General features: G+C 50.9%; 8 protein-coding genes across 8 annotated transcripts; 3 read left to right on the forward strand and 5 right to left on the reverse strand.

Moving 5' to 3' along the window:
• Positions 1–777: 777 nt before the first annotated feature.
• JCM6883_005023 (uncharacterized protein) lies at positions 778–2875 on the forward strand (the record flags this gene model as incomplete). The annotated part of the gene is made up of 8 exons (XM_076631582.1): positions 778–1011; positions 1079–1229; positions 1306–1395; positions 1523–1802; positions 1884–1943; positions 2028–2271; positions 2330–2521; positions 2657–2875. 8 exons carry the CDS (start codon positions 778–780, stop codon positions 2873–2875), a joined length of 1470 nt encoding a protein of 489 aa, XP_076488399.1.
• A 470-nt stretch (positions 2876–3345) lies between these two features.
• JCM6883_005024 (phosphatase PAP2 family protein) lies at positions 3346–5179 on the reverse strand (the record flags this gene model as incomplete). Its single annotated transcript, XM_076631583.1, has 8 exons — positions 3346–3723; positions 3824–4011; positions 4083–4174; positions 4244–4364; positions 4475–4609; positions 4700–4808; positions 4896–4972; positions 5044–5179. The coding sequence occupies 8 exons, from the start codon at positions 5177–5179 to the stop codon at positions 3346–3348; spliced, it is 1236 nt and encodes a 411-aa protein (XP_076488400.1).
• Positions 5180–6548: 1369 nt separating this feature from the next.
• Positions 6549–8047, forward strand: JCM6883_005025 (WD40 repeat domain-containing protein; the record flags this gene model as incomplete). Its single annotated transcript, XM_076631584.1, has 9 exons — positions 6549–6648; positions 6723–6794; positions 6876–6974; positions 7058–7082; positions 7143–7153; positions 7225–7388; positions 7451–7692; positions 7761–7836; positions 7907–8047. The coding sequence occupies 9 exons, from the start codon at positions 6549–6551 to the stop codon at positions 8045–8047; spliced, it is 930 nt and encodes a 309-aa protein (XP_076488401.1).
• A 286-nt stretch (positions 8048–8333) lies between these two features.
• JCM6883_005026 (uncharacterized protein) lies at positions 8334–9712 on the reverse strand (the record flags this gene model as incomplete). The annotated part of the gene is made up of 3 exons (XM_076631585.1): positions 8334–8684; positions 8755–9224; positions 9286–9712. The coding sequence occupies 3 exons, from the start codon at positions 9710–9712 to the stop codon at positions 8334–8336; spliced, it is 1248 nt and encodes a 415-aa protein (XP_076488402.1).
• Positions 9713–9927: 215 nt separating this feature from the next.
• Positions 9928–12941, reverse strand: JCM6883_005027 (uncharacterized protein; the record flags this gene model as incomplete). Its single annotated transcript, XM_076631586.1, has 14 exons — positions 9928–10140; positions 10219–10461; positions 10531–10656; positions 10728–10928; positions 11004–11186; positions 11259–11493; positions 11589–11739; positions 11818–11927; positions 11994–12082; positions 12149–12307; positions 12374–12495; positions 12574–12630; positions 12696–12806; positions 12887–12941. The coding sequence occupies 14 exons, from the start codon at positions 12939–12941 to the stop codon at positions 9928–9930; spliced, it is 2055 nt and encodes a 684-aa protein (XP_076488403.1).
• A 273-nt stretch (positions 12942–13214) lies between these two features.
• On the forward strand, positions 13215–14841 carry JCM6883_005028 (T6SS phospholipase effector Tle1-like catalytic domain-containing protein; the record flags this gene model as incomplete). Its single annotated transcript, XM_076631587.1, has 4 exons — positions 13215–13415; positions 13482–13562; positions 13625–14286; positions 14349–14841. The coding sequence occupies 4 exons, from the start codon at positions 13215–13217 to the stop codon at positions 14839–14841; spliced, it is 1437 nt and encodes a 478-aa protein (XP_076488404.1).
• Positions 14842–14966: 125 nt separating this feature from the next.
• On the reverse strand, positions 14967–17906 carry SSP120 (nucleobindin SSP120; the record flags this gene model as incomplete). Its single annotated transcript, XM_076631588.1, has 8 exons — positions 14967–15119; positions 15191–15667; positions 16581–17059; positions 17129–17193; positions 17256–17280; positions 17353–17591; positions 17657–17712; positions 17778–17906. The coding sequence occupies 8 exons, from the start codon at positions 17904–17906 to the stop codon at positions 14967–14969; spliced, it is 1623 nt and encodes a 540-aa protein (XP_076488405.1).
• A 654-nt stretch (positions 17907–18560) lies between these two features.
• On the reverse strand, positions 18561–23545 carry TOF1 (Tof1p; the record flags this gene model as incomplete). Its single annotated transcript, XM_076631589.1, has 21 exons — positions 18561–19157; positions 19228–19523; positions 19586–19853; positions 19921–20040; positions 20110–20205; positions 20279–20431; positions 20513–20659; positions 20728–20855; positions 20923–21047; positions 21111–21256; positions 21323–21373; positions 21443–21693; positions 21767–21857; positions 21913–22017; positions 22085–22204; positions 22272–22442; positions 22506–22632; positions 22710–22911; positions 22983–23150; positions 23222–23343; positions 23406–23545. 21 exons carry the CDS (start codon positions 23543–23545, stop codon positions 18561–18563), a joined length of 3624 nt encoding a protein of 1207 aa, XP_076488406.1.
• Between the last annotated feature and the right edge of the window lie 232 nt (positions 23546–23777).

Consider the following 23777-nt stretch of genomic DNA (forward strand, 5'->3'; position numbering starts at 1 on the left):
AGGAGGACTGTATTACAAATTGCGAGCAATTTGTTTATCCGTCATTTCCGATATCGTCGTTGCAGATAAGGACACTCTTTCCCTCCTTCCTCTCACTCGCTTCCTATTCGAATCCATTCAGATTGCTTTTGACAGCATTGCACGACACTGACGATGACCCTCGACTTCGCCGAAACCCCTCCTTCCCTTCTCCGCTCTTCTCCCCACTCCGTCCCTTATCGTCAAACCTTTTCCTCCCAAAATCGACTGGCTTGCCGTCTCTCTTCCGTCGACCCCTTCGACCGTACAAGGCGAAACTCGCTCGTGACCTACTTTTCCGCGCTACTGTCAAGGCCGAACTTCAACGTATTGCTCGGCGCTCGGTAATTCGTGGTACTCTTCGGGTGCTCCTCTATCCCCCGCCTAAACTTGCTACTGTCGTTGGGGCAAATCAGTGGAAAACCTTTCAATTGACGAGGCCCTCGAAAAAGTTTTCTCTCTCTCTTTTGCCGAGAACAGCAAAAAACGGAAAAAACACACGAGACTTTTGCTTACCCTCGCTAGCTTCGGGTTTGACTCTCCCTCCTCCTCTTCTCTCTCCTATCACCTCTTCGGCTTTCTTCGACTGGAACGGTACGGACGGGGCGTATATCATACCCATAGACTCTCGACGCTAGACGACTCTTCAAGATTCGGACTCAGACCAGTAGAACACTAGACTCCGACCCAATTGATCAAGTACCCTCCATCAAGCCAACCAAGGCAAAAGACCTGTCCTCACCTCGACCTTTCAACAACATGGGATTCTCGACTAGACGTAGTACTTCATCGGCCGAAAAGGATAAATTGAAGGCGGAAAACCTCGGCAACAAGGATGAAGAAGGGGGATTCGTATCAAGTGGACCAGACGACGTAGAACAGAACGCAGTACCGGGAACTGCAGAGATCGATGGAGTATTCGGAGCGCAGACCGCTGAGGGACCGAATTACCGTTCAGTTGGTTGGATTTCGACCTCGATTCTACTCATGAAGGTCAGTTACCGCTTGCTCATTCGCAGCTATAGTGCTGGTGATCTAATCGCGTCGTCGAGGCTGGTAGTCCCAAATCGGTTTGGGTGTCTTGTCGATTCCTTCGACTTTTTCGACCCTTGGTCTCGCGCCCGGAATCATCATCCTTTGCACGATTGCCGCCATGACGACCTACGCCGATTACTTTATCGGAAAATTCAAGCTACACCACCCTACCGTCTGTGAGTCGCGACAACAGTACTCGAGAAATTGCTGTCAAAAACGCGAAAACTGATGGTGGTTTTTCGTTTTCGGCAGACTCTGTCGCTGATTGCGGTGGAATCATGTTTGGGCCTATCGGAAAGGAGATCTTTGGTGTCGCTTACTGGCTTCTCATGTGCTTGATCGGTAAGTTTTGCATTTCGTTTTATTACAAACGATGAGACTTGAAGGTCTGACATCATACATCTCTCCTGCAATCCCTTCGACTCTTCCTCCTCCTCCGCCTCTCGCTAACATCGCCGAGAATGATTAGTCGGATCTGCCATCGTCGGACTATCGACCGCGATCAACGCCATTTCGCTTCACGGAGCTTGTACCGCCATCTTTGTCGCCGTCATGGCCGTCGCCATCTACCCTTTCGCCGCACTACGAACCCTCGGGGGTGTGAAGTGGATTGGTTGGGTCGGATTGATCTCGATTTTGTCGGCTGTCTTGACCGTTACGATCGCGGTCGGAGTCGGCGAGCGACCTAGTTTGGCGCCTCAGGAGGGTCCTTGGGATAAGAATGTCGTTATCTGGGGTCAACCAACTTTGTAAGCCCAAGCGCGATGTGCTTCAGTCGCGCGACGCAGTGAACTGACTTTTGGTTCTGATTCGATTTCGGCTCTGTACAGCGCCGAAGCCATGACTGCCGTTTCTAACCTCGTTCTCGCTTATGCCGGTACCGCCTCCTTGTGAGTTTTCCATCCTCCGTTCCGGCAAAAGGAATCCCGCTCACTTTGTTCTATTTCTCCCCTTCTTCCACTGCTCAAACACAGCCTCCCTATCGCTGCCGAGATGAGGAATCAACGTGACTACAAGAAAGCCGTTCTCCTCTGCCAAGGATTCGTTACGGTCTTCTACCTCGCAATCGGAATCGCCGTTTACCTCAAAGCCGGTCAATACGTCGCTTCTCCCGCACTCGGTACTGCTGGAAGGCTCCTGAAGAGAATATCATTCGGTTTGGCAATTCCTGGCTTGCTGGCGTCCGGAGTAATCTACGCGCATTTGCCTGCGAAATACGTGAGTCTCTCGACATTTTCCTCTTCAAGATTGCGAAATTGACGCCTCAAGTTCTAAGCTGTTCGTCCGCTTCCTTCGAGGATCCCGGCACCTTACCGCCAACACCGCAACACATTGGATCACGTGGCTCTCGTGCGTAGCAGTATGCGTCCTCTTCGCCTACGTTATCGCCTCGGCCGTTCCCGTCTTCGAAGGCCTCGTTGGTCTCGTCGGAGCTCTCTTCGGTACCTTCTTCTCGCTTCAAGCTGTCGTACGTACTAACCTTCTATCATGGTCCTCTGAACCTGTGATCGAGCGCTAACATTCTCGTTTTTCGACTTCTCTCTACCTCGCACTGATACGCTACCTCGCTCGACCTCGTCTACTCTATCTCTCTACCTCACAGTCAATGATGTGGTTCTACGACTACTGGAAAGACCGCAAGGATCCCAAGAAAAATCACATCGGCTACAAACTTCTCGTCGCTCTCAACGCCTGGATCATCGTTTCCGGTTTCTTCCTCATGGTCGCTGGGACATATGGCAGCGTTTTGTCAATTTCTAGCGCGTACAAGGAGTCCGGAGGTGCCGCGTGGTCCTGCGCCGACAATTCTGGATCGAGTTAGGCGAAATCCGTCAAAAAGGAGTCAAAAATGTCGATGGCAGAGAGGGAAAGGCTCTTTCCGCAGACACATATATACCTTGTTTACGTAGCAAAAGCTTTAGGTCTTCGTTGCTCGTTGTTTCCATCTTACTTTGTAAAGAATCAAACTTTTCCGCAACAATTCTCGATCGAGCGATAACGAGAGGCTTGAGCTTCTCTCCTCTCTAGACTATCAGCGAAGGAAGGAAAAGTAGATTTTACATATGTACAAGAGAGAGAGGGAGATATGACAAGATCGTGCGTCGAAACGAGGGATAGCAAAAAAGAGAAGAAAAGGGCGTACACGAAGAATCTAGTGAAATGCGAACGATAGAAGGAGAGTCGTAAAGTTGTACAAGAGAGAGAGCGAGGGATGTCAACCGAGAGGTTGCGCAGTGCGAGTGAACAGCAAACAAACTTGCGAGAGACCAGATAGATAGGAATAAAGATCTCTTAGACTCGGTTCTCCTTTCCATCCTTGTCGATACTCGTCTCGCTCGAGAAGCGGTCCCAGTTCGAACCTTCAGTAGGCAAGGCCGTGTACCCGGCTCCACCACTCGTCACTCCCATTTGAACGCTTTCACCGCTCGAACTCCGGCTCAAGACTTCCGAACTGAGCGCGACCTTGTTTCCGTTCGACAAGCGCAAGATCTGTCGACTACCGTATTCGGTGTAGTTCTCGCCGTCGTGGAGAGAGTACCAGAGTCGTTCGAAACCAGTTGTGAGACCTTCAGAGTAGTGTCGTAAGTCGAGTTTGCGAAGTCGAACTCGTTCGAAAATCGTGAATGCGACGACCGAGTAGAATGTTCCGAAGAGTAAATCGATGGCGAACTGCATTCGGTGATGAGAGAAAGAAGAAAGTGCGTCAGTTTCTGGATTCGCATCATCTTGCCTCGCAACATCTACACTAGAGAGAGAAAGGAAAACTCACGTGATGATGAAGGTATTGAGTACTCCAGAACATCCAGAAGCAGTAAATCCACATGAACGTCAACCCTCTGTATCCCTTCGAGTACCTCGTCGCGTACAACCCGCAGCAAATCGAAGTCGCAGCGTGAAGTGAAGGGATCGCTCCGAAAACGACGGCTCCCCATTTGAACGCTTTCGCATAGATGTGAGCTACGAGATAATAACGTCTTGTAAGCTCTTCCGATACCACACACTTGGGAGTGAGGAAATCGACAACTTACTTCCGAGAATAGTATCGACTCGAATGAGACCAGCAGGGTTTCCAGGATAACTATAATCAGGTTGAGCCGCGTCGATTCCATACACGTCGTAGCTATACACACAGTCATCTCATGAGCGTCGTCACCTCGATCGTCCGTTGACTAATAAAGAGGGGACTTACAACCAAGGAGCAGCATTCGGGAAAACCAAATGAGTCGCCAATCCCGCCAGATTCTGAGCTCCCAATGTAAATCCGAAAGTACAAGCTGCACCTTGACATCCGAATCCCCAGATCCACCAACCTGCGAGGAAAGGACTCGCGAAATGAAGGGCGCCGTAAGAACCAAAGGCGAGAAGATCGATAGCATCCGTCTGAACCATCGTGAATGTCAGCGAGGGCCGATCACAGTACGGTACAGAGTATGAGAACTCGCGGGTGTCGTCTTCCCTAAGTAGTCTGTCAACCAGAGAGCAGTTGGGAACGCGAGGATGCTCGCTGCATAAGCTTTCCCTCGTCCTCGTTCTTCTTTGGGCTTATCTCCATCGCCTATCGATATCCCGTAGACAACTTGAGGTCAGCTCACGAATTTGAGAGAGGACGTTGCGCATGGAGAGGAGGAAGAAAGGGAAAACTTACCCCAATAGTAAACGAGTCGAGCCAAGGGGATCAGGGAAAGAGTGAGAGCGATGATCCCGAACGGTGAGAGTAACACCCGGTTGAGTTTCGGTAGTAAATCGATGTGAATCTGAGAGAGGAGGATTGGAAGGGTTAGTTAGTTGGAGTTGAGCGAAACTTTCCGTCTCGACCGAGAGGTGAGGAAGCAGTGACTTACGGGAGGACGAATCTCTACTGGGATGTACTTTGCCTGTTTGAACAGGAATGTCCACAGGAAGGGGAAGAATGAACCAACTTTTGGGGGGAAGAGGAAGGTCGTGTGAGTGAAACGGTTGGTTCACCAACAAAGGAAGAGAGAGACTGACCTAGCACTGTCCATAGCCTATATAATACACTTGATCCATTCAATAACACCCAACTACAGTGAACGAGCAACGTAACGATCCCACTCGCGAGGGCTCCTACTCTGAACCTCCTCAGAGATGGAAGAGGGGACGACATCGGACCTTGCTAACTTGAATCTGGATCTCGTAACGCGGCCGTGATTGTTTGCTGTTCGAGTCGAAGCGGGGACGAATGGGGGGAGGTTTCAAAGCCAAGCCCTTTGAGAAACTGGAGGAGAAACTCGCATCGCCGACCGAACCGCCGAAGGGAAAAATACGAGTGATTCGTCGCATCGCAAGTCGAAACATGCCGCCTGATGGACTGTGACAGCTTGAGTTCCAGGACGATTTCGCGGCAGTCAATCGATCCGCCGTAAATACGAGACATCGACCTGGAATCCTCGCAAAGCGAAGGTTTGTCCTCCTTTCTCGGATCGAACGCCAACCGGCGGTAGTTGAAAGGAGGTCGTCGACATAGTGGAAGGGAGCAAAGAAGTACTCAACTGCGATTCGATCCGTGTTGGCGGGATTTGATCATTCTCGCAGAGCTGTCCTCGAATTTCGAAATTCGTCTCGTTCAAGTTGATTGCGAAGCGGGTGTCTGGGCCAATCGGGGGTCGACTCGAAAGAAAGACAAACGGTGGACCCTGGCTCGAACGGGCGATAGGGAGAGCCAGCCTTCGCTGAGCTGAGTCCAAGCGAGAAGAAGAGTTGGCCGCAAGAGGGTCACAGCTGGAGTCGTAGCTGTGTCTAGCCGGCCCGGGACGCCTCTACACGCGAACCAATCGCCGTGTGAAGCAACTAGCTCCAATCGGCAGAAGCTACCGTTCGACCGGAGACTCATAGTAAGTGCAAAATCTGTTCAGCTTTCGCAAGCCCGCTCTGACGGCGCACTCAGTCGCCTGTGAAGACTAATCGTCCAGTCTCACCTCGCTATGTACCTCTGAGGAGCTCGTCTGTGAATGGGAGATTCGGCCTTCAGCTCGATGCGATCTTCCGCAAGCAATGCCACCTTGACAATTTCGGCGCGCAGAAGTGTTGCAGCAACCAACGTCCTCAGTTCACCTTGAGTATCTCAAGGCATTCGTTTGCTCTCTTCTACAAAGCTGTGGGAACTACAGGAGCAGCAGCTATACTTAGGAGGAAGCGACGAGGCAACAGAATGAACTTCCGCGAGACACAGGCGAAAGCTTGTCTGCTTTTCGCTTGAGTAATCTCCCACACCAAAGCGCACTGTCTCCAAGAGAACAAAGAAAGACTCGACATCTCGAAAACTTGAGGATGCGACCTTGCGAAGACCTCGACAAGACTGAACATCCTTTCTCGCTTTCTCTCTCAACCTCTGCTGCTCCTGCCGATCCTTCGACCCCGCCTGCGGAAAGCGACGCTTTGAAAGAACCCTATACAAGCCTTCATCGAGCTCCCCTGCTAGCCGACTCTCCAAAACTCGACTTCATCAAACTCGAGACTTCCTCAGTCTGTTAATCATGGCAGTGACCTCTACCGACCTGCCCCCACCCCCAGACTTTACCAAATACACCACAAGAAGACTCGGGAACGCTCGAGAACGTGTGCGGACCCTCGCGTGTGAGCCTTACTCGACTTTCCTTCCGATGACCTATCATTCGGCGGGATCTGACGAGAGGATGGACACAAAACAGGGAACCAAGATGGGAGAAGGTTGGCAACTGGAGGTACGGACAAGATCTTACGGATCTATCTTCCGGAGAAAGGTAAGCTCCCCTCTCAACCCTCTCTCCCGCTCTCTTGCCCCTGTCGGGAGCGTGTGACTGACCTTTGTGAGTGTGAGGTAGATCCGAGAACGGCGACGGAGTGCAGAGGACACGCTGGAGAGATTCAAGTGGTGAAATGGAATCCGACTCATCCTGAACGATTGGCGACATGCGCAGCTGGTGAGCTCTTTCGCCGCTCGAGAACCTCATCACTCTTTTGGAAGAGTGGTCACTGACGCTCGGAGATCGTCGATGTGTAACAGGATCCGACAAAGCACTTAATTTCTGGTAAGTCTTCCACTTCGTCTGTCCAGAATCGCTCTATTGACGCGAGATTCATCTCCACAGGGACATTCGGCGTACGTTGCCCGAGATCCGACTCTTTCTTCGCTGCTCGGCACTCACTGACACCTGTCGTAACTGATTGTAGAGGGCTCAAAACCGACATCTTCAGTCGAAACTCACGGCGAAAACATCACGATGACCTGGTCACCAAACGGCCAACACATCGTATTAGGGAACAGATCAGATCGTATCATGTGGATCGATGTGGAAGACCAGAAAGTGATTCGAAAGGAAGATATGACTCTCGAGGTAACCTCTTCTGCCTCGTCCTCCTGACTCCTTTCATCCGCTCATGCTTCTCGATCCTACAGACAAACGAAGCCGCCTTCTCGAACAACGGCTCTTTACTCCTCACGACGATTGTCGGTCGCCTCAACATCCATACTTTCCCCGCGAACGAAAAGCTACATTCGGTCAACGTTTCCCCCGTTGCGACTATGTGGATCGATCTCGATCCGAGAGGAAGGTATCTCGTTGCTGCCGGGAATGATACGACCGTGACGTTGTGGGAAACGAGTGAATGGACTTGCGTTAGTTCGTTGGGATGTCATGAGTAAGTCTCTACTTCCTTTCTCTCCCTGTTTGACTTTGGCGGCTAATGTCTTGTTGAATTGGTTGTAGTGATCCGATCCGAGCATGTCGCTTCTCTCACGATGGAGCGTACATCGCCTCCGCTTCTGGATACGAAATCATCATCGTCAGTTCTCCTTTCCCTTTCCCCGCCTTTCCAGCCTCACTGACTCTGATTCTCGATTGACGTGATGTAGTCGGAAGTTCCGTCGTTGAAAGAGGTGCACAAGATCTCGTTACCTCCGAATTCGCTGTGCGATACTTTGGCGTGGCATCCTTCGAAACATATGTTGGCGTACGGAGCTGGTGATGCGTATATTTGGGGACTGGGAGTGTAATTGCGACGAACTTCGCATCAATCGGTACTGAATCTCGAGCGAGAGGAGAGCACGAGAGAGAGAGAGGTCAGTGTGAAATTAGGCTCGTTCGGTGTACGGAAGCGTTCTCTCGACGGCATCAGGGGCAACATAAGAACGAGCCGAAACAAAGTAGGTACAACGAACAGACAGAAACTAACGAAAAGAGTACGAGGGTCGAAATTACGAAAAACATAGACCCGCAATTTGGCGATTTTTCTTGATGTCAAGCGTTTTCATCTTATCCCTCCTGATGACTTTTCACCACTTACTCCCAATGACCTTCGAGAGCTTTCCCTTCGATCAGACCTTCCAACCCCATCTCCTTCAACGCCTTTTTCGCCTCGTTCCCATTTTCCTGTTTCCCAATATCGCTCTCCAATTCTTTCTCCTCCGCTTCCAATTCCTTCTCCGCGTTGTCCCCGATCGCTTCCGAAACCTTGTGTTTCGAAGGGAGGAGGAGCAACTCTGTACCGGGGTAATCGAGGAGAGCAGGAGGGTCGGCAGGGATGTAGCGAGTTTTGAAGAGAGATTTGAGCGAATCGGGGAATTGAGGGTGTTTCGAAGGGTCTTGGTTTGGAACGGCAGGGTTGTTGCTCGGTGCTTCGGGGTTTTTGACCTATCGAGGAAGAGAAACAGAGTGAGCTTTGGCTTCTTACTCGGAATGAGAAAGCGAGAGAGCAACTCACTTGAATGGCAAACACTCCCTCAGGATGGATGTGAAGTGCTTCTTGAACTTCTCCCATCTCGTGAGGTACTGCAACCTCGTACGCGAAGTCCGTTTTCCAAACCGCACTCGCGTTCGCAGAATCTTTCGGGTAGTTCTCGGTAGCGTGAAGGACGTAAGCACCTGAAGCGGCGACTCTCGCTCCAGGTTGATGACGAGTTCCAAGGGTTTTCGTTTCGTACGTGTAAGCACCGAGGTTCTTCTTGAGCGATTTCATGTCTTCTCCGACGTTGAGGACTTCTCCCCACAAAGGTCGACTCGATTGCTCGTGATCGGGTAGAACTTTCTTGCCGATCGCGATGAGGCGGTGGAGTTTAGAGTGGTGAGGGACGAGGAGGAGGTGGAATTTCGAGATGTCGTCCAGGGAATGAGCCTCCGATACTTCAACTTTGGGCCGGAAGAGGAAGTAGACATGACCAGTCTCGAGAGTTCCTGTCAAAGATTGTCTTCTATCAGTAGCCGATTGAGGCGCAGACAGTAAAGACAGACTGACCATGTTTTCGTTCGTAATCTTCTTTCGCAACGTGCGAGAGATCAGGTTCCTCTCCCGGTTCAGCGTTCTTCCCTTGATCCTTCTCTCCTTGTTCCCTCGCCGTAAGATTCTTCTCCTCTTTCCCGTCATCCTTGTCCTCTTGCGCCGTCGTCGAACTGTCCTGTTTTTCCTGAGTCGGGACCTCCTCCGATTTCTTCTCTTTCTCCTCCCCTCCTGCTCCACCTTCCGTAGTCAACTTCTGTTGTTTAGGTTCTCCTTTACCTTCGCCTCCTCCCTCCTTGTCCTGTTCCTTCTGAACGACGACCTTTTTAACCCTCTTCTTCGAGTGATCTTCGTGTTCGCCTGACGCTTCACGCTTGTCCCCTGTAGCTGCTGCAGTGGTAGTCGACTTGTCGTCTTTGTGTTCTTGAGAGCGAGTAGTGGTCATCGTGAGTGGTGGAGTGAGAGAAAGAAGAGGAGAAGAGAGAAGGGCAGAATCGTCGACGTCATCTCCCCTCTTCGCGTCCAAACTTTTTCGAAAACCGCGTCTCTTCGCATCTCTCGCTCTGCAGAACAGCTCACTGAGTTATCCCTACTGTAACCGTATAGTATATTCGCATGTAACGAAGTGGTGATCTCAACACAGAAAAACCGAGAATCCCCTCAAGCACCTCCTTCTATTCTCCCAGCTCCTCCCGCTATCGCTCCTTCCGGTCTCGTTGTCCAGGCATACATCTTTGAAAACACCAACACGTGCATCCCTACCGCATACAAGACGAACAATGTCCGAGTGATTCGATTCGAGAGGACGATCGTCGAGAGCGAAAGAAGAATCTTTTCGAGTACGTTCAGGCGATGATGAGCTCTTCCTCGTTCCTGTCAGTCCTCCCGCCAGTCAGTCTACCTTCTTTGCGCGGTAAAGACCGTATAGAGAAGGAGGGAGGTGAGACTCACACTCCCTTTGAACGCCTCGAAAGGATTCATACTCTCCTCATACTTGTTCTGATATTTCCCCAACTCCTCATCCCCTCTCACGACGTTCGAGAACCCAGCTTGTTGTCTCGTAGCCATCCCCGAAGCGTCATCTCGGTACGATTGAAGGTATCGAACTTTTTCGTACAGTTTCAGGTTGTCGGTTTGGAGAGATTTCAACTCGGATCGAAGTTCGGAAATCGTATTGAATTGACGACGCAACTCCTGACGAACAAAACGAGATAGCGGAGTCAGTGAAGCTAGAGAGAGGGAATAGAGACGGTGATGAGTTACTTCTTCGAGTTCACTGTTTCGTTGACGGAATCGATCTCGCTGAGAAGTAATGATTGGTAGAATCGAAGTTTCGGCTGAACTCTGGAAAGGTTGAGCAGCAGGAGGAGTGGAAGCTTCTTGCGTTGTCTATGCGCAGTCGCAGGCTTCTTCTAGTCAGCTCGAAGGCAACACGTGACTAAAAGAGAGAGACAACCGACCTTTTTCCCGAATTGGAGACTCGCGAGCGGATCTTCCCTTGCCGCGACAGTAGCCGATGCAGGATTCTTCGACTCGTTAATCCGGAGTAGATCGTTCTCGAGTCGATCGTTAAGCGCTCGTTGCTCCTCGAATCGGGAAGAGAGGTTTTCGAAATCGTGTTGAATCGATTGATGTCCAATCGCGAGTTCATCGTGCGCGACCTGTCGTAATAATATCATCAACACCGGCTCCTTCGAGGATAGGAGAGTAGAGATACGATAGGGAGAAAACCGTACTCTGATAGCGGTCAATTCATCCTGTAATTTCCGATTCTTCGCCATCAACAAATTCTCCAACGGTTTCCCTCTTTGTTGATTCGTCTTGTCCGCGTTTGGATCCGGCATCGTAACGGGATCCGCTACTGAATCCCCTGCTTCTCCAACTACTTCATCAAGATTCATTCCCGCAAATTCGACAAACTAGATCACAATGAACCGTCTCGATGAGTTCCGCTCGTTCCAGTAGGATGACAATACGGGAGGAAGACTCACTTTCATGATCTCCAACTCCCTTCTCAGTTCATCGTAATCCGCGAAGTTCTTCAATCGTTCTCGACAACTCTCAATCTCTCGATCTTTCTCCACTTGATCCTTCTCCAGTGCTTCGATTCGTCTCGAAGATTCAGCTCTCTCAGTCTCTAGTAACTCCTTCTGTGCGTCGAGGGATCGGATCAATCGAGAAGCTTCGGTTTCGAGGTCCGTGATTTGGGATTCGAGTGCCTCGACTCTGTTTTGTTTTGTTTCACGCAAAATCACTCTTCAGCCTTCAGCTGTGACTATCGGGTGAGAGGAGAGGAGAAGGAAAAGGTTTGTACTACGTACCGAGCAGTACTATCACTTCCGGATCGAACGGCCTCGATTTCCGCTCGTAGTTTCTCGTTCCTCCTTTCGACTTCGGCAACTCGACTGTTCGCTCGCTCCAAATCTTGAGTGACGAGATCGGCTTCGGCTAGACGTGCCATCGTTTCTTGATCTAATGCAGCGTCGGAGGATGACACACTCGTCAGTCAATTAGGAACAGTGCAGAGAGTGAACATAGAGGAAAAACTACCTTGTCTCTGAGAATTATCGAGCAGTCGAGCTTGAGAAGTGTCTGCAGTTGTTCGGAGCTCTCGAAGTTGGGAGCGTGCGACGGTCACTTGACGTTGTAGATCTTTCTCCCTGTGGACAATACGAACGACGTATCATTGACTGTTTTGAGAAAAGTTTCGACGATCCTTGACGCACCTTTCATCGTAGTTCCTCAGTCTCTCGTCGTAAGCTGCATGTAACTCAGCTTCTTTCGCTCCGACTTTATCTTGAATCATATCCTCCATCTGCCAGTCAAACCACGCCCAAGATCAGATTCAACTCTCGGAAGGATGGAGCGAGGGAGAGCTCACCTTGGTCTCCAGTTTATCCACCTTGTCCGCCAACTTCTTCCGTTCCCTCTCGATCGATTGAGACTCTCCAAGTTGTTGTTTGAGCGAAGAGATTTCATCTTTTTGTCTCGAGATTTCAGATTCCAACATTTTCGCTTCTGAAGCTTTCGCAGTTTGATCCTACTCCCTCGCGAATACCATCAGTTGTATTTCTTGAGCTGAAGAGTATGAGGGAGAAGGACATACGACAGCAGCATCTAGAAGAGGATAAGGATCCGGAGCCTCTGCGAGTAATTTGTAAACGCTCAAGAATGCGCTTTCGGCCACTTTCGATCGACGGGTGAGGTTATCAATCTCGGATTGATACGCTAGTGATCAACGCAAGGAGTCATTAGCGAGTTGGAGAGAGGATCGGATCTCTTAGTGGGGAGAAAAGGAAGTCGAACCTTTCAACAGAGTCTTGAAGGCTGGTCCTTTCTCTTCTTCGGGTACTTTCTTGAACTCTACATGACCCATCACGTGTCAGCTTCCAGTAAGAGCAGTAGAGAGAGGAGAGATGGGGGATCACCTCTAGTTTGTTCAGCGAGTTTCTTCCTCCCAACCACGTTCTCTTTTTGGTTCTCGACAATCTCGAGCCCTTGTGCATCTAGTGTACGTTGTAATTCATGGAGGTTGACCTCTGTTGCACGAGAGAGGGACGAGGTGAGTGTGAACACTTGGAACCCGTTTACATCAGTCGAATGAGCGGATGGAACTCACCTTTCCAGACGGATAGGGCTGCGCTGAAGTTGGAAGAACTAGGTCCTTCGACCATGTTGGGCGTACGTTCTGATCAGAGATCGAGGTGAATGAACGAAAGGAAATCTTCATCAAACTTCGCGATCTTCCTGAAGCTTGTCTCCGTTCCATTCACTCCGATTCCGTACCTTCTAGTTCAGGAGACAGGTCCGATGTGCTCGTTATCTCTGCCTCGTTCCCTGCTGCTCCGCGGTGTCTTGCCGGACTTGTCGCTCTGACCTCGTCTCTCTCGTCGCTCGTCCCCTCTCTGCTCCGCTCTCCGACCCTCCCGCCTTTCACCACAACCACTATGCGTAGACTAATCGTATGCTGCGATGGAACGTGGCAATCGGCCGTATTCCAACAAGATCCAGAACGCTTAACGAACATCTCTCGACTTTGTACCGCGATCAGTCGCCAAGATACTCGTACTTCTCCACCAATCGAACAGATCAAGTTGTATATACCGGGACCTGGAACGGGGGAAGAAATGATCATGGGTGTCGTATCGGTAAGTTCTCTTCTTTCTCTTCGAAAGCTGCGATTCCATCGCTGACGCTTGATCTTCCGACGACAGGGCGCATTCGGGGCTGGACTGCTGGAGAAAGTGAGGGAAGCGTACTACTGGATTTGTTCAAACTACGAAACCGGGGACGAGGTCAGTCCTTCTCGAACAGCACTTTCCTTTCGAAGCCATTCTGACGCTTTTCCAAACCGTAGATTCACCTCTACGGGTTCTCACGAGGAGCCTATCTCGCTCGACTACTCTCCTCTCTGATCTGCCACGTCGGTCTTCTCGATCCAACCACAACTCTCCCTCTCTTTCCGAAGATTTACACACTCCTCTGCGGCAAACGAGACCTTGAATCGAAATGGGGTCGAAGACAACACGACGAACTCTACACTCTCCTCGAATCCGACGCTATCAAACATCGAAGATTAGAACAAATTCAAGCTAGGAAAGGAGGATTCCTCGTCCAAGTTCTCGGACTCTTCGAAACGGTTCCTTTGTTCCATTTCCACACCTTATCGCCTGAACACGACCTCTTACCGATCCACAACCCGTTCTCCCTATCCGACTCGGACCTCGAACCTGAAATTGCGAAAGCTTTTCAAGCGCTTGCGATCTCGGAAGATCGACCCTCTTACGTTCCAGTCATCTTGCGACACGAGGGAAAGGTGGAAGGGCAAGAACTACTCCAGTGCTGGTTCCCCGGCTCGCATTCGGACGTAGGAGGAGGTACAGTCGATCACGAGATCGCGAACTTGAGCCTCGATTGGCTCATCAGTCACGTTCAATCAGACTTGTCCCTCAATCTCGACTACATCAAGGACTTGTCGAAGCACGCAAGTGCACCTTGGAGTTCTCATAAACCTCACGCGTGAGTCCCTCCCTACATCTCTTTGTTTCGTCGAGCTCATCGTCGATTTCTCTCCGTTTTAGCGGACTCGGCGAATCGCTCCATCATTCGCCTCGACATCTCCCCCACGGTACGGACGACACTTCATTCCAACATTTCCACGAATCCCTCCTCGAACAATCACCCCTCGACGTTCCATCCGACATTCGACCCTTGCTCGAAATCTCGAATCACGAATTATTCCTCCCCTTGACTCCATTCGAACAGGAATGTAAAGCCTCTTGGCCGGTTCAACCCTCCGTTCCAATTCCTTCTCCGCTACCGATCTCGAATCCGTCGCCTCCGCTCGATTCACCGAGACTCATCGAAGAAGCTCCGACCGTTTTCCATGCGATCCCGAGAGAAGGAAACGAGAAGAACGTGAAGGTGGCTCATTCGCTAGCGGGACATTCGAGGTTGAGAAGAGGGTTCAGATCGGTGCTAGGTTTTGAGAGAACGGTCGTGGAAGGGATGGAAGAGTTGCATGAGAAAGCGGGAGGGGCGGGCATTTTGGGCAGGGATAGTAGGGGAAGATGAGAGCTTATGGTTTCTCTCTGTTCTGTAAACTCTGTACGACTCGACGAATGCTTTCGAATGAAGGTGAAAGGAGGGGAGTTTTGCATAGATAGAGACACAGAGACAAAGAAGGGATTTGATGGGAACTAAGCAGAGAAGTAGATAGAACGTTTGCGATTCGACAACGAAAGTCCACCGTGGGAAAGCGAGTGGGAGCGGGACTGCGAGGAAGCACGAGAGGAATGAAGGGAGTCGGAATTATCGATTCCGAGGGCTTCGCACGCTGCCTCGAGCGGAATCTGTCAAACAGGACGGGATCAGTGTGAAGGACGGAGACCATCGAACTCAGACGACAAGGGGAAAGACTTACAACCCAGAGATAGAAAAGCTCCGCCGGCACGCTATTCGATTCGACGACCCGTTTGAGCGTTCGAATCATGACTTGAAAAATGGCGACGGCCAAATGCTGTTCGTACGGAGTACATTGATCCCAAACGTTCGCGAAAGTGTCGTAGATTCGCTCGTATTGAATCCCTTCCGATGGTGCTTGCTTGCAAGCATCCTGATAGGCGGATATCAGGAGTCCGAGAGGGACTGGGAGGAGAATGTGGCCAGAATTATTTCCGTGTCCTCCTACGATGCTTGAGGCGCTATGCTTCGCCTGATGAAGGATATACTGAGACTGTGCGAGACTTTGGGTCAGATTGCTGAACGGAGAAGCCAAAATAGAAAAAGGAGCACTTGCGACTTCTTGCTGAAAGATTGAATCTTGTTCGGCCTCGTATCGATGCTGTCCCGTAAGCGTCGGCTCGAGATCGAGGTCATAAATGAGCGCCTCGAAAGGGGGCTAGATCAAGATCGGTCAGCCAACGACGGTCAATACTCAAGTCAAAGCCGAAGCCTGTGTTCAATCGCTGACAACAAAGCCCGAGAGAGTGATGGGACGGTAGTATACCAGACTCCCGAAATGTCTATGTATGGAATTGAATGCGTCCCTTAAGCGAATTCGAATTTGGAGGCGAGTTGTGCGGTCGAAGTTTTCCCAGTGAGTCCTGAAAGGGTCGATGACGCTCCTTCGCCACGAATCGATCAAGGCACCTTCGTCACTGAGTAAATTGGCGATATTGTCGACGGCCCCGAGGTATTCCTGCCATTCGTGCCATGTTACATGAGGGCTTTCACCTCCGCGCGTGAGTATCGATGCGTCGTCCAAGTGGAAGCCACGGTAGGGCCCGAAAAGGTGGGACGTAGCAGGCACGAGGCTGAGGTCACTGCGGCCATTGCTCGTGTTCGGTCGCGATGTTGCTGGAGAGGGCGCTGCTGAGATCGGGCGGGAGGCAGGTCGAGACGACTGGCGAGAGTTTGGTCCGGATTGAACGACCACGATACTTCCCCTACGGGACGACGAGGCTGACATTGGAGAGAGAAGTGTGAGGTAGAAGAAGAAGAAGAGATCCGAGTTTTCTCTTTTCGAGTCTCGATCTCCATCGGCCAACTCCGCTCGAGCCGTCTTTGCGCCACGCGAACCGCGCTCGAGACCAGAGTGGGTGGAAGGAGAACCAGTTGCATAGATACAGATACCAGAGGTCATACTGACAAAGGAATAGAGCGATAAGTCGTAGTTTTAGATTTCGAGTAAAACGGAGAGAATGTAACTTACGAAAATTGATCCCTTCAAAACTCTCCCCACCACGACTTCTTCACCTGTAGACAAAGACTCAGCACAGTCAAAGCGTCGACCATACGGAGAGATAGCGTACCTTGTATTTATAGGGGATGTTCTTCCTCAAGCGATCAGCTGCGTCTCGTGGTCGTTCGAAAGCAGATTCTCCGGTTCCCCATTCTCCCCTCCGACTCGCCTCCTTGACATCTTTCCCAAACTTGGCAGCTTGTTGTCTCGCAAACTCTGCTCGATCCCTCCTCGCTTGTTCTTCCGCCGAAATCGTCGCTTCGTCGTCTTTCGCATGAACGCTCGTCCAGGATTTCTCAACTTTCGATGCTCCTCCTCCTCCTCCTCCTCCAGCAGCTCCGACATGCTCGTCCAACTCTCGCTGACTCTCCTTTTCGACTTCGGTGGGCTCGTCGGAGAGTCCGTTGAGCTCGTTGAAAATGTGTTGTTGAACTTCTTCTGCTGTGACTCGTTCGTCTGAAGGAATGTCGGGTTCTTCGCCGGTGAAGACTGCCACTTTCTCTTCTTCTTCAGCTTCGATTTGTTCGTGAGACATGAAGTGTTCGATGTCTAGAGAGAGCGGGGTGAAACTGCGATAAGTTCGCTTGTTCTCGCTTCAGAAGAACGGAAACCACTTACCTTCAGGGTGGATGTAGTCCTCTTCTCGCTGAGTTTCGGGTGTATTGTGAAATTGCTCCTCGTGACTGTGAGCAGGGACGTTAGTATGAATCCTGAACTGACGAGAGACGAGGAATTGGCAACGAACTGCAAGAAATACTCTCCCTCGGCATCTGTGGGTATATCGGAATTCGCGACAAGGTCAGCCTCCACCTATGCTAGAAGTCGGAAGAACGATCCCTCACCGTAGTGGTGTCCCAAATGCTCTACTCCCTTGAAATTTGGTAAACCTCCAACTCCTCCCGCGACAAACTCCCTCATCGTCAAAACCCCATCTCCGTTTTCGTCCAACTTCTCGAGTACTTTCGTAACGATCTCCTTCGCTTGTTCGGTGTGTACTTCGAGAGATTTCGCTCCCTTCTTGCGTTTCTCGTGGTGAACTCCGTAAACTGATTCCAATTCGTTGCGGTCGAGTACTCCGTCGCTACAAAACCATGCCTTCGTCAAGTCAGCTTCCTCGTGTGGGTTCAGAGACCGAGACAGTCTTACCGGTTGAGATCATGAAGGTGGAAGAAGGCTTGAATGTTAAACGAGTCCATGTGGTGCTATTCAACCCAACTCAAGCGCGTCAGCTGCCGCTCAATCGTGTCATGGAGTCTGGAGAGCTCACCTCTTGCGCCATATGCATCTCTGCGTACGTGTAATCGCTGTTCTCATCGATTTCTGCATGATCCCCGTGGGCTCGAGCGAATACAGCGAGGAGAGGCAAGATCGCCGCAATCGTTGCTCCGGACTTCATCCTTTGTGGTCGAGTCGTAGTCCTGAGGTAGCCGGGCGCGTGAAGACGACTTGATTGATCGAGAGTTGAGAGACGGAGATGAAGACGACGTGGGGTTGTCTTGCTCGCGTTCAGGCGCTGTCGATACCGCTATAGAGTCGATCGAAGGTGTCGTGTTTGATAGGCGCGAGGTCGGAATGAATCGAAGTGAATGAGCGAGGGAAGGCTTGTTCGCAAGCCTCTTCCCTTTCTTCAAGACCTTTCCGCTTGGGTGTATGTTATTTCTGCGACTCACAGTAGCTCTCAACGAGACCAGAAGCTCGAGGTAACGAGTCCGGGGCAAAAGAGCAGGACTCAGAGTTGCCTTTCGCGAGGAGTCGTTTTGGAGCTTTGACTTCAAGTTGCTTCCTTGCAGCGCAGTCGATTCGCGCTAGCTCCGTTCTCGTCTCCTCCCCAGGCTGTGCGGAATCGCTCAAACTCCCGATGTGAAGGGAGTTCGATCGTGAGCGACTATCACGACGTCGCGAACAAAGTCTGAGTTCCCGGCGAGCAACGTCCGTCAATCTCTCTGGAACCCTGAGGACGAGACAACGTTATACGGTAGGGGCAATCTCAGATAATAGCAGCAACATAAAAAAGGAAAACGAAGTGAAGAAAAGAAACAACCCTGCGAAATCAGTCCTCTTCGTCACTGTCCAAGATGACCCTCCTCTTCTTCGCTTGTGATACCCCGACCGCTTCTTCTTCCTCCTCTTCTGGTTCGATTCCATCCGTCGTCGCGGCCATCGTAGCGGAAGAAGCTGAAGTGATCGAGGCAGCTCGTTTACGAGAAGAAGTCGTCGAAGTTGAAGGTGAACTCGTCGCGGGTCGATCGTCGGCAGAAGTAGGAGCGACAGCACCACGAAGTTTCTCCATCATCGCATCGTCTCCTTCACTCTCGACATCACTGACTAACTCGGCGTTGAATTGGGTCTTCTTCGCCTTCTTCCGTCCTCGAGCGTTCGTGGCTTGGTCCTTCTTCTTCGATTTCTTCGCCGTAGTAGAAGACGAAGATTTCCGTTTCGAGGTTGACTGCGTTGGCTCGTCCTCCTCGGAAGAGTCGGATGAAGGCTTGCGGGATTTCTTGCTTTGACTCGCGGATGCTGCCTTTTTCTTCTTCGTACCAGCGTCGAGATGGACAGAGACAGCGCCGGCGGCGAGTTGATCACGAAGTGCAGCTTCAGCGGCGAAGAATCTCGCATCGGCTTCTTCATCGTCGTCCGAATCCTCAATCTATCGTTCGAGATCAATGATCAGTCTCCGAACGCAGCACACGGGCTAGCAGAGGAGGAGGGATACGTACGAATTGAGCACTCTTGTAAGCCGCTTCCTCCTCCTCTCGTTTCTTCTGTCTCTTCTTCTTCGGCTTCGGAACAGGTTCTCCATCTTCTCCCAACTCGATCTCGTCTTCGCTCGCGATGCGTCGTTTCCTTCGAACAGGCTTCTTGCGTTGCTTGCGAAGGAGATCGGAAGCGGATTTGCCGTTCTGTGGATCGATCGGGTCGAGGAGGAAGTCGTCGATGATTTTCAGGTCGCTATCGAGTTTCGAAGGTGGGAGCGGTGCGGGAATAGACCAGACGAAACCAGCAGATTCGGGAGCTGATTCGAAGAAGAGAGTCAGTCGTCTGACGTCAAGCGAGAGTAGAGAAGCGATGACTCACCTTCTTCGCTCTCCCAGCCTAACAACCTCATCAAAAGCTTGTAGTGAGGATCCGACGAAGCGGCTTCTTTCGTCTCGGGGTCCTCCCCAAAATCGACATTGTGAGGCGTGAAGAGGGCGATCGCAGCCTCCGAGGGACCCTTGAGTTGAGCTGCCTGAGCGCGCAAAGCTTCGTCCGAAGTCGAATCGTCGAGCGGATCGATCTCGGCGGGAATACCGTCGGTCGTGAGCACGACTTCGGTTCGAGCAGACGAAGCGAGACGGAGTTGCTAAGAAAGACAAGCCGAAAAGGTCAGACGGGCATCTCGAGGAGAATCGTTAGGAAGATCGACTCACTTCTTTGAGGACCTCGATGAGGGGCAGCCGGCCGGAGTCGACCAAACAGGTGATGGCGATACCAACCTGTTGCGTGTGAGAGAATCCCGGTTCGACTTCGACTTCTCCAAGCTTCTTGGCCTGAATCAAACCGAATGAAGGGTTAGTCCACGGGAACCTTTGCCACACAGAGAAAAGCTTGGAACGTACTCGGTACAGTGGCGTATCGTCGTCGCTCGAAGCGTAAGGATCAGTTTCGCCAAGGCGCATCTTGCCGAGTTGAGTCTTCGTTTTCGGATAGAAGCACTGCGGGCAGTCACAACGTGTCAGTCCCTGGTCTGTCAGCCGTCGAGGAATGCCGGACGGGGTAGAGACGAACCTCGAGAAGAAGCAGAGGATGTTCTTGAACGGCTTTGAAGAACTTCTTCAGGATGTATTCGATAAGTTTGCGTAGATCGACGTTTGGTCCTTGACGAGCATTCGCAACGTTCGAGTCATCGAGGATACGTTTGAATAGTTCGAGAACAGTAGGCTGGGCGGGAAAAGGAAAGCGATCAGTTCATTGCTCAACTCGTATCATGATTGGCTCAAGAGGCGACAGTGATTGACTCACCTTGTAGAAGAGTCCCTCAGACTTCGCTTTGATCGCCTGACGATGCATGAGAGCAACGATCCTCTTCATTTGTTCGGGGGATTTGAACGTCTTGTAAGATTCGAGGTAGATCATGCAGGTCGATAGAACGGCTTCGTCGGCGAAACGCTGTGAACACCGAGTTCAGTTATACTGCATCGAGGACGAGTTGAGTACGAGACAGAACGACGACTCACTTGCTCAAACTTTTCGAACTCGAAAGCGTGATCTCCGAAAGAAATCGTTCCTCTCGCGATTTCCTCTTCTTCCTCATCCTCTCCCAATCCCAATCCATCTTCAGCGTTCTCGTCTCCTCCATCTTTTGCTACACGTCGAAATTCTCAGTCAGTCCCGAGTGAGCAGGATCAGAACAGACTGAGGATTCGACGCACCCTTCTTTTTCTTCGCGGCTCGACCTGCCTTCTTCTTCCTGACGTACATGTACGCCTTGGATTTCGAGTATTTCTCCAACATCCTCAACAAGGTGTACGAAAGAGTAATGACGGAATCGAGATATCTGTTTATTCGTCGAGGATGAGGTTGGGGGTGAACACGGAGAGTGAACGGAACCCAAACTCACTTGTAAGATTGATTTGTGTATTTGACCAGGACAGTGAGCACCATATCGAGAGTTTCGGCTTCGTAGTAAAGCTTGTTCTGCAAGATTTCCGCGACGTCGACATGATCGGGAAGACCGGAGGTTTGAAGAGCTTCGATGATGAGGAGCTAGAGCGACTTTCGATCGTCAGAGACAGTATCTGGGGAGAGAGGAGTGAGAGAAGAAGGAGTCACCATTTGGTTGAAACAATCGATTCCAGCGTGAAGTTCCGTCCAAAGGGGAGGCTAGGTCATGCAACGACACTCATCAGTCCATGGCAGTACCGCAGAACTCACGTAGGAAACAAAACCTACCTTTTCCTCCAACCCCTTCTTCATTCGCTGAGTTACGAATCCAATCGCCTGAGGTTCCGTCATTTCAGCGATCAATCCGAAATCGTGACCTTCATCACTCAGGTGAGAGATACCTCGTTCCTCTTCTTCGTGGTAGACGAGGAGAAAGAACTCGAGGAAGAATCGAACGAGGAAGAGGAATCGAATCGTGTCGGATTCTCGCACTTTCAAGCGTTCCATTCGAATGTCGCGTAAGATTGATGCGAAGAAAGCTATGTGGAGAATGGGAAACGCAAATATCAGTCAATCTCGTGGGCTTTGACATTCGCTGAACCCGTCACTCACGGTTGAAAGCGGATTCGAGGAAGAATTTCGAAGTTTCGTACAAAACTTTGATCGCATCCGGTCGCAGTTTCGCTGGAGGTGCGAGATCATCCTGCTCGACAACCTCATCAGTCACTGATCAATATGCTGATTGAGTCCTGCCTTACTTCTTGTCGAACTTTCTTCGCTCGAGTCTTCTTGACCTTGTCCATAGTTCGTTCCGGTCCTTCCGCCAAGGTCGACTGTTTGTGCAAGATGTACTTCTTCCCGTCCTATCAACAACGAGAGGAATCAATTGGGAGCAATCAGACGGGGTCAAAGCGAAAGCTTCCGACTCACTCCAGATTTGACTGCGATCGTCGTTCCGAATCTCGAATGCCTCGACCCTTTCAATCCGAAAAGATCGTTCGTCTGTCGAGCTTCGAGATCCAACATGTCTCTCAACCTATTCCCTTCGATCTGTCATTGCAAGAATCATACAGTCAGTCGAAAGTGAAGGTAAAGACTGAAGGTTCTTTGCGCTGACTTTTTGCACGGGAACCATAAGTTCGTCAGGTTTGACTCCTCGGAACACGAGATGTAGGATATCCAAGACGACCATGTTCCAAGGTGCGTAATCTGTCGAATCGGCTTGAGCTGCCATCGCGAGAAGTAATTGGAGAATGTTTTCCGATTCGAGTTGAACGATCAATTCAGACTGCTCAGTTCAAACCGTCAGCAAGGCTATCTCGTGACTTTGAGAAGTTCCGGGAAGACTGACTTGTAAGGAAGATTGTTCAATCGCATCAGCGGAAGTTGAACTTGTGACTCGATCTTGAATCGCCGCCAAATTCCTGAACGTGTGCAGTACCAACGAGATGACATTCTCATCTTTCTGCGTACGTTCCCTGTTATCACAAAGATGTGAGAGGCTCATGAGCTCTTCCGCAAGTAGCGTGCGAGAGAGCTACTTGAGAAACCTCACCTTCGACTTTTCTCCAAACTATTCGCCAAAATCTTCATCATCTGTCTCAAAGCTCCCGTTCGCAAGATCGCCGACTTGTAGGACAGTTGAGCGTTCGTGAGGGTCGTGTAATCGATCGATTGTTTGAGCTCTCCGAGGATTTGGGCGTCTCGTAATTCTTCCGCGACGTTGATCGGCCAGGTCATCGCTCCGATCAATTCGACTATCCGCCGGGTCTCGTCAGATCGTCAGTATAGTTCGCGGGCTCTAGTGGGAGAGAGAGAAGTGGCATACCGCAAGCAAGAGCGATTCGATCTCCTCTCGCACCAGTTCCGAGCGTCGTCGAAAGAATCGGTAACAAGTCGTTCTTGAGTACTCCGACTTCGTGAAAGATCCTCGCGACTGTCCTATCGTCGTCCTTTTCGTCCATTCTCCAAAACCTCTTCAGATCCTTCAAACAACCTGAGAAGGCGCGAGTCGAGAATCAGCTTCGGGGAATGTTACAGCGCGGAGTTGACGAGCGAGAGACGTACCGACAACTTGATCACCTAGACTATACGCCGTGTATACCTGACCCTGCTCATCGAGGAACTCTTCGAACCCTCCAAGAGCGGAACAAATCGAAGAAATCGGAGGATGTAAAGCCGCTCGTTTCCTACAATTCTTCGTGTCAGCGGCTATGCGATCCAATGGGTTGGTATTTACATGGTCACTGACCGTTCTTGAGCCGTCATGGGCCTCGATTCGAACCCGTCTTCATCGCCATCTTCTAATTCCCCTTCGTTCTCCGACCTGAGTGATTCATCTTCCTCTTCGGATTCTTGCTCGTCTGATGCGTATCCGCGGTGTTTCGCCATCTGTGGCCTTCGGTTTCGAGAGAGAGAGGTAGGGAGAGCGCGAAGCGACGCGTGAGTCGAAAGTGAAAAGAGAGGGAGTGGGAGCAGGCCTTCCGAGAGGTTGTCTGTGGTTCCTGGGGTAGTTGAGTTCTTTGCTGGACAAGTTGTAGTGGGAGTGCGGAAAGGTAGAGTTCAAAGGGAAATTGGAAGCATTCTAATCCGAAAGCAATTGATTTCGATTCTTGAAAAGCTC

The sequence above is a fragment of the Sporobolomyces salmoneus genome, assembly GCF_050403485.1.
Source record: "Sporobolomyces salmoneus JCM6883 DNA, S_salmoneus_JCM6883_v1_ctg18, whole genome shotgun sequence".
Taxonomy (NCBI): Eukaryota; Fungi; Basidiomycota; class Microbotryomycetes; order Sporidiobolales; family Sporidiobolaceae; genus Sporobolomyces; species Sporobolomyces salmoneus.